At 37.5% G+C, this 9,671-nt stretch overlaps 1 protein-coding gene across 1 annotated transcript; it reads left to right on the top strand.

Moving 5' to 3' along the window:
- Positions 1–3,751: 3,751 nt before the first annotated feature.
- Positions 3,752–8,618, top strand: LOC113078175 (guanine nucleotide-binding protein G(I)/G(S)/G(O) subunit gamma-13-like). Its single transcript, XM_026250488.1, is given in 4 exon segments — positions 3,752–4,138; positions 6,434–6,552; positions 6,554–6,567; positions 8,412–8,618. Coding segments are annotated over 3 exon segments (204 nt in total). The 5' UTR covers positions 3,752–4,138; positions 6,434–6,468; the 3' UTR covers positions 8,518–8,618.
- The last annotated feature ends 1,053 nt before the right edge of the window (positions 8,619–9,671 follow it).

Here is a 9,671-nt window from a genome sequence, read left to right as displayed (position 1 = left end):
TTTCCAGCAGATTCTTACTTTAAATTCTGACATGCATTTACAGATATTTCAGTGAAATATTTCTTCATGTGCAGTAAGTACTCTCTAAATGTTTCTGTCACATATTGTATTGTAGTATTTTGGGAATTGTATAGTAATGTATAATTGCATCCACTGAAATGTATAAAATGATAATGATATTTTGGCACCTTTATTGTCATGCACATTTGAGCAGAGATTTGTGATTTGGCCTGCATTCACCTGGCTGGAGATGCATTATGCTGCTCTCAGAGCCACAGGTAAACCACTTAAGGTCCAGAATTAATGCAGAAATGTTGTGAATATAAAATGTATTGGTCTGCAACGGTCTTGATTCCTTTCAGCTGCGACCTCCATTAGAGTAGCTTACGGCTCCTTGCATATGCTCTTTGTGTTGAAGCACTAATGGCAGTTTCTCATGGACACCCATCAATTTAGGACACATGGAACGTGTCTTTATCTTCAGAATGTGGTCCCAGGCTATTAAAGGGAATCTGTGTAAATTCTCTTTATTGAAGCATCACTGCCTCTATGAACTGTTGTCCTACCTGCCACTTAAGTTACCCTTTTATACTTTTAAGCCAAAGAATAGCCAGTGGACCCATCAAAAGCTTGACCCCATTGGCAAACCATTGCAGGAAGTTCTTCATTCAGGATCCATTAAGTGTATTCAGAGCAGTGCTTCATTGTTCCCATATGCCATGTAATAAATGATGGATGGAATAAAAATAGGATGTGCTAAAGTTAGGAAGTAAATGGCTGAAGGGAGAACTGGTCAGCTATTAGTCTGTTTCTGTTTGTGAAAGACAAATATCAGAAAAAGCTAATTCAAACTGGTTAATGCATTGTCTAAATTCAGCAATGTTAACTTATGTATTGAATACACTTAAAAAGCAGTCAGTTTGGATAAAAATATGACTTCTCGCAGTTTGGTCATGGCATTTGATAATAAGTTTGGTGTTGTAGTACTGTGATCTGATACAGATTATACTGGAGGTTTGGAATCAACTCTCAGAATATGATTTAATCCCTCTAGAATTGTTTGTACAATCTGGTACACCATTAATCTTATCATGCCTATATTTAGCATATGGTAATACTATTTTAAATTGTATTTATCTCATGTTTTGTCTATAGTATTTTAGCCGTGGTTCTCTTTGGTTTCACTTTGTTCTCCATCTTCACACTATCGACCAGATTTTGTTTAGTTAGTGATACAAGCAGTTCTCATTTAGATGGATTCTGTAGTGAAAAGATTTTTTTTCTTGCTGTGTTTTATGAAACAGCCATTGGTTGCCGATGTTTTTGCCTGACTTTTTTTTTTTTTAGCATTAGCCAAAAATGCATTGCATGGTGGCAGTGGTCTAACAAAGGGGGGCTCAACTGATCTGCTGCCCCTGCTGTCCCGCAGGCAGCTCTCCTCATCTTACACCTCCTGATGTTGCTCTTGGGTGTGATATCACAAGACTGACATGAGTGCTGCTTTGAGATGAGCAGATGACAGATGCCCTTGTATAAGCCAACAGGCAAACTTTTAAATCTCCATGTGAGCAGTTTACTGCCCTTCCACCATCTATAGAATATTATTGTCAGTGATTTCTGGTTTATGCCAAATTGAGTGCAAAAGCATTTGGAACATTATTCAAACAAACTATAGCTCAAATATGTTATGTTTCTGTTTCATATAAATGAACAGTATTAAACAACACATAGTCTCAATCATTTACAGTGTAATGTTTGGCCCTATAGCAGTTATATAAATATAATATAAAACTGCAAGTGTTTTACAGAAGAACATTATTTTAGGTACATGGATACATGTACATGGATACAGTGCTTGGATACATGAGGTTGGATGCACCAGTGTACAAATGGATACAGGACATCTTATCAGAGAGGATGGTTCAAATATATACCATTTTCTTGTTTTGTTTTAAATTGGTGATTCCTTATTTTGTAATGTTCTATGGCCAATTTTTCCTCATTTGCTGAACTTGTGACAACAAACCTTCAGCCTCACACTGTTCACAGCCAGAGGCATACTTTTCTTGCATGTACGGATATGACGTGAGACACGTGGGCAAATGATGTAGGCCTATATATACAATTTCCCTCAAAATTCATCCAATATGAATACTCAAGTGCTGTAGGGATGATATATTTTTGTAGATCAAATTTTATTCTACTACATATTGTATACATCAGTAATACACCTATATGTGTTTTATTTGTTTTTATTTGTAAAACAAAAAAAGCAGTCGCTGTGGAAAAATGGGAATACATTTGTTGTTTGGTACATTAAACATCATCAGACCAAACATGAAAACTCTGCCTCTTTGTGTTTATAAGCAATGCTGACGATGAGGTCATGCAACAGTTTTAAAGCCTGCATTTAACTTTTTCACTTCTGCCGACTGTATTTCAGCTTCAAAATTCATGAAAGTTGTGTTCACTTGTCCAAAAATCCAAAAGCCAATAAAACAATCCTATCAATTCTTGCCATTAAAGTTGGAGTGGCCATTTGTAAAATTTATTGGACTGGCTGTATTATTAGCTGTACAAAACAGGTATTTTTGTTGCTTGATATTGCAAATTGGTGTGTATTACCTTGTTATTTTAATTTATTATCTTAATTATGAACAGACCAGTGCAAACAATTTTACCGTTTACTGCACGTTTTATTCTTCTTCTTATTGCCTTGTAGAAGCTAATGAACCGGAAGTCTCGTCATAGGTTTAGGATACTTCCCGCTTTTAAGGAATAAGTTGTAATGTTTTTTTTTTTTTTTTCAAGGGATCAAGGTGAGACTAACGTGTTGGCCAACAAATATCACTAAACCATCCTATTACACGTTTATTAATGTGTAGCTTAGTTGGATAAAGACAGGGTTTGTTAAATCAATTGAACAGATTCATTTAATATATATATATATATATCTCATATAAGTGTAGGCTATCAACAAGTGTTGGACCAGATCATGTGGCCCACATCTGGCCCGCATGGATTTCAGAGTCTGGGCGACACTATAGCTGCTGCCTGGGTAGTGTAAATTTAAATGTGTTTAATAAGTGGCATTCCAACATTGTTCATATTTAGTAAGTTCACTGTTTGTATTCCTTAAACGATCTTGACCACAGCCAGAAACTTTTGAAAGTCTATTATTTTCAGCATTTCTTATCGCTCCAGCACGGTTTGGAGCAAGCGCTGTTTCGCGGGACATTAAAACCCCGGAGCGGATTACAGAACGCTTTGAGCAGAAAAAGCTCGGCGTATCCGCGTCAAATTCACCGATCTATATCTTATATCATTATATAGAGCATTGGTCAAAATACACACCGTTCTAGTCCGCCCTTCAGACTAGGTGTTGCTTGGCAACAAGCAAAGCTTGATGTTTTGACTGGAACTATTTTATCTGGCGGAGAGAAAAGAAAAAAACAACTGGCCGATTTTTTCTTGTTTACAGAACAGTTTTTTAAGCAAGTGATTCGTGCGATAGGCTTTTCCGAAAAGCACATTTGCTTTGTTATTTAATAAAACACCACGACATAAATAAATTGCACAGAGGAAAAATTTAATGCTTACTTAAAAACGCTTAATCTCAAATTGGAGCCCAATCTGTCCATATTAGGGCACAGATAGTGGACTAAACGTACCAGTACAAGCAAACGCTTCTGGGAAATCTAAACACTGCAGTGAGAATTCTAGCAAAATAGGCAACGGGATATCGGGCGTCCTTTTGTCTCCAACTGGCCAACATTAGAAGAGGCATTTAGACTTCAACACATCAACAGCATATAACCGCCCTCCGATTCCCCCCTCCCAGGCAGATTTACCCCAGCACCTCCTCTACATCGGCCCAGCAGCGGCTGAACACTTTACTCGGCTGTAAGCACTGCCAGCAGCGCAACTTCTTCAGCATCGCTTCAGCCGTCTCTGCCGCTGCTTCCGTCTCCCCGTCCACTGCTTTGGCTGTCTACATCGAATACACAGTCGTCCGTCGTTATTCGTCAATTAGACACAAGCGTATGTGTTTTTGATTAAGCTGAGGACATTTCCCATAGATAAGAACAGACTGCACCAAAGACGGGCTTCGGGTTTTACCCAAAGATACATCACCGAGGTAAGCGACACAAATGTGAATTCATATCCTATAGATCTCATCTTTTCCATGATTGACTCTTGATGACAGTTGACATAACTTAATATGTTAGCGTGAAATGTTAGTTAACGATTTCCATGCATTTTAATTTTTTTTAATTTTTTTGCATTTTCGTATTGTTTTTCCACTCCCTCCATCACCGCTGTGTCTGCCAGCGATTTTGCCGGTGTTACGTAAAACTTCGATTTTCTGCGTCCTGCTTTTATCCGTCCTTCTTTTTTTGGATAAATAAAATAAAATCATTGGGTTATTTAAATGTAGCCTATATTTACAGGAAGGGGGGCATTAAGAAGCCTACAATCCCGCCTCAGCCTGCAATATAGCTTCCTAATAGTTTGATCTGCTCTGGGAAACCTAAATAAACCCATTGGAGGTAACTGAGATACAGCAAGTCATGCTGGTCTTCATCAGATGATCATGTAGCTACAGAAATTGTGTTATCACATTTATTGTCGGATATAGTTATTTTCTTCTTCTTTAGTTCTTTCCACACCAGTTTATCAGTTATTACACAACATAGGCTACATGTATCATAAGTGCTTTATAGTTTAGTAATTGTTACATTTTGAATAATTTGTAAAAATCAAGCTGAAATTGAATCCTTGCTATTTAGATGCAATGTGGTGATGACCTACATCACTGATCGACCTACATGAAGAACTTGGCTTGGGAAGTTCATCCTGGTCCTCCATCTAAAATGTCACACTGTACTGATGAATACACATAATATTATGAACATCATGAACCTGATGAATAGTATCATTCATTAATTTCATCTAAGATTTGATGCATCAATAATATTTGGTTCGTGACTAATGGGTGAGTGGAGAAAAAAAAAAGGTTTATGGATTGCGGTAAACTGCTGTATATTCTGGAACACTATTGATTGTGTTTTTGTAAAGGGCATCAGTGAAGCACTGAAATCAGTGTATTTACCCCCTGGCAATAACTGATTTCTGCTACCATTGTATTGGTGCACAATGTCACATTTAAAAAGTATTTCTTGATTATAACCCAATGAATGGTGTATTTCTGGATGGTTTGAAAGAAGTGAGAAGTTTTACAGTTTGTGAAACATCTTTGTCCCCCGACCATTTCTGAGCATCACGTTGATTTGAGAAAAACAGCCCAATCTCCCAGCTGCTCTGAGAGTGTTTAGTCCCAGATACTGAAATCAGAGCTTTTAGAGTGCAAGGCTCCAGTGTCTGGCTGGTGTTGCTGGGAAGTGCTTAAAAGCCTTTATGGGACGGATGTAGAGAGGCAGCAGAACACCTGCATGCTGAACTGTCTCTGCTCTCTGGCTCACACATGCCCTAAAGCTGGACTCCTCTCAACACCCAAAACTCTCAAGACTCAAACTCTGATACCCCTTAACTGCTGCTCAGAGAGAAGGAAGCATTAGACAAGCATCTAATTACTGAAATCTTTATTTCTTTGATAGTCATACATTAATGCACAGTACATCCAGAACAAAATAGGGAGGGGAGAAAACAGAATATCTGCGGTTACAGTATATTCAGGGTTGAAATGTTTTGTCCGGTAATCTAAGCTGTGGTGACAACTATTTAACAAAAATTTAGCATGAATTAGCCTTATGACATTAGACTGCATTAAATAAACATATTTTTAAAGTATAGAATAGATGGAAACAGCACTTTAAGGTTATAACCATACACTTTCACCTTTGTGAAATAAAAAAACAAGAGCAGTCAAATAAAAAAAAGAACAATGTAATTAATGAATCAAATATACCAATAATTGCTGGAAAAGCCCAAAATAAATGATCATGGTAGTCAAAGCAACTGAATAAACATTACAAAAAGTGGTTTCGTTGTTTATTTTCCTATCATGGAACATATGCAAAGAGTTCAGCATGGGCATACAAATCACATTCATAAATCCTTATACATACAAATCACATTTATAAATCCTTTTACATACAAATCACATTCATTAGTCCTTTTACATACAAATCACATTCATAAGTCATTATACATACAAATAGCGTGAGGTGCTTATTTAGCAAGAATATTAATTGCAAACCTCATCGATTAATGCAAAATCAGCTGTTCAAGATAAATCAAAATCGGCTATGTTACATTTACGTTTTGAGTCTGCACATTCACCTGTCTAAAAACTCCTTTGGGTGGCTATTGAAAGAATCACTGAGTCATGTAAAAGATCCACTAAAGCAATTTGAGTACAAGCATCTGTTTTAGGACACAATGTGCAAAACCAGTCTTCTTTCTTGTTTAGGTTTAGTTTGATCAGCTCCACATCAAGCCGCAGTCATGGATGAGATGGACTTGCCCCAGATGAAGAAGGAGGTAGAAAGCCTCAAGTACCAGCTGGCCTTCAAACGGGAGAAATCCTCAAAAGACAGTGACAGAGTGAGTGTGCGCTCTTTTGTTCTTCACACTGTGATAGTCTCTGTTCCAACCCATATATTTTACGCTGTCGCCCCACATCACAACAGAGAAGATAATGACTTCTTCTACCCTCCTTCTATTTTTGTTGCTTTTCGTCACATAATCTCGTACAGAGAAAACTAACAGCAAGTCATTAGAACGTCACCCATGTATTCTGTCCTTTTATTACACAAATACTTGATTGTAAATGGTCAAAATGGCATTGACTAGTCGATGTTTTGTAATGATGACTTCTAAACTATACAGTGGTTGTTTTGGCAATATATTAGTTCTATATGTTAATTTATCATATTAATCTGTGACCTCTCTCTTTTAGCGTACTAATGCTAATTAAGACTATAGGTAATCGGAGCAATTTTGTGACTTTAAAAAAAGTGCACTTTAAAAGGGCAATATTTCAGTAATATTTCAGTTTAAACTACAGTGCAAAGCTGCATTCATTTGTTTAAAATGTAAAAAATATTGTGAAACAGAATTAGAATTTAAAATAGAATTGAAATGCTCTATTTTATATATTTAAAAATTCTATTTATTCTAAGGATGGCAAATCTGAATATTCAGCCGTCATTATTTCAGTCTTCAGCGTCACATGATCCTTCAGAAATCATTTATTTATGCTGAATGGCTGCTTATCAATTTCGCAAACAGTTGCTTGATATATGTTTTGGAAACCGCAATGGGTTAGAAAAAGAACAACTCAAAAAGCACAGCATTTATTGGAGATCTTTTTATAATGTGAAATGTCTTTACTGGTAGTCAAATTTGAATGGTAGTGTATATGGTCAACATAAAACCTAAACAATATATATTAATATTGTTGTGTTGTCTGTCCCACTTTTTGTTGTAACAGACTATTTTTTGCTGTAGCTTTAAGATAAGTACTGGAGGTGACTATAAGTAATACAGGTAAATAATTAATATAATAATAATAAAATAGCTTGAGTTAGTATTTATTGTCTCTCTGTTTATTCATTTGGTAAATAGTTGTCTAATATGCAAAAAAAAAAAAAAAGAAAATGTGCTTTTGGCCTAACTTATCCACTCCCATACCTCATAGTTCCTGTTGTGGAGTGTAATCAGGTTTGTCGGTGGATCTGTTTCCTGATTGAATAACCCTTATGCCACCATGAACTCACTGCAGTTATTTCTGAATTTTCAGGTTCACCTCGTGTCACAAATTAGGCTGCCCAGAGGCCAGGTCCTCTTGGTGATTGTTCAGGACAAAGCTAATGCTCTCAGATCTCTGGTGCTTTACTCTCCAATTTGAGAGCAAGCGTGGCTCTTAGTCACACCCTCCACTGTCACATTACAGTGACATCTCATTTCCCTGCGTCCCAGGGCTCTCTTCCTGAAATATTCACCATAGTAATTTCTCTTTTAGAAATGACCTTTTACCGGCCAGTAGTGCAAAGCCCAGTTTACTCCAGCATACTGGTTCCTTCAGTGTTATTGTGCAGTTTAGCTGAATAAGCACTTGTGGAGACATAATGTTGGGTCATGATGACTTAATTGCATCTGGGTTTGGATGGAGTCTAAGAATATCCCTCTCGTCTTTGACACACCATTTCTATTAATCGCCCGTGATGGATGGTGCTTCAGCAAAGAAGTTATGCGATTATCACCCTCATTTATCATTCGTTCAACATGGGTGTGATCTTGCATGGCCCTGATTCCTTAACACTCAGCATCCATGTTCAAAGTCACACAATCTCTGCTCTATTCACTCCTAAATAGTACTCAAATGCAAGGCTTGTTACTTTAAATAGATCACGCAGTTATCATTGTGTCTTTCTTTCTCTCCTCAGCCTGGTGAAGTGGATCGAGGAGTGTGTGCCTGAGGACCCTTTCCTGAATCCTGAGCTGATGAAGAACAATCCATGGGTGGAGAAGGGCAAGTGTGTGCTTCTATAAAAGAGAAGCAGCAGCAGCAGCAGCAGCAGCAGCAGCAGCAGCGGTCGCCCCAGCTCTCCGTCTGACCCTCCACCAGCCTGACAGGATCACACGGCGCTTGCTCTTTCTGTTTCATTCCTCACCATGAATGTACCGCAGTTTAGCATCCACTGCACAACTAAAAAACACACTCACACACACATTAGCCCTATATAGTCACTTGCAGAATTTGGACACTTTGACATGCGTAACTATGATATTTATAACCATCGATATATCTTTATATGCAGTTAGTGGAATTTCTCTTGCCTGGTCGACTTCAGTGTTGTCGCCGCTGCTTGCATGCTTGATCTTGAGTTCAAGCATGTAGTGTCGACATGGAAATGCCAGAAAAGGCCTGTTAGACAACATACCGCATGACAGAGGCGAAATGCAATGGCAAAAGAATGGCTCAAAAAAGGCAAAGGCAGCAAATCTGTGAGTTTCCCTCTGTTATGCAGCATGTTCAGTTCTCCTGCAGGCCCGTGCACTATTTACACCACACTCAGCACTCTCACTTACAGACCATTTTTAAACATGTACAGATCATTTTAATTTATTAACTTATTTATGAGCATTAATTTATTTATTTATGGTTTGATTCACTACCGAAGCTGTCGGCGCTGACTGCTTTAGAAGCTACAATGGACCTGCTGTTGTTCAACTGCACCCTTCCTTCCTTGAAAGCTAAAGGATTAAAAAAAAATTGCATCTTGCCAGTTCACCATCGAATACTGCCTTGTACACAATTTCCTTAAAAAGAATGTATGTGTGTTGTGAGGGACAAGTAAACCATCAGCACCCTTAAACATTGAATGGATATGCAAACGGAGAGGTTGTGCACTGGCCAAGGCTTCTTTTTTTCTTAGATTAATAGCTCAATCTGCACTTATGGCAAGGATGTGGGGTTAATTTATGACTTTTGATTTGTTCATGTTTTTATATATTCAAACAGTTAGAAACCTGTCTAATTATCTAGAGGTGTGTTACATTTGAGAATGCTTTGAGAAAATATGCATAAGATCAAGTACTAGTTTAATAAAAAAGCAATAAGCGATTACATTTTTTATTGAATGTTTTACAAAACATCTTATCGAATAAAGTAGAGGATTTTTAGACAGGCTTTATGTCATTTG

Source organism: Carassius auratus, unplaced genomic scaffold, assembly GCF_003368295.1.
Source record: "Carassius auratus strain Wakin unplaced genomic scaffold, ASM336829v1 scaf_tig00024487, whole genome shotgun sequence".
Classification (NCBI taxonomy): Eukaryota; Metazoa; Chordata; class Actinopteri; order Cypriniformes; family Cyprinidae; genus Carassius; species Carassius auratus.
The sequence above is the reverse complement of the archived record's forward strand: the minus strand, read 5'-3'. Positions and strand labels throughout refer to the sequence as shown.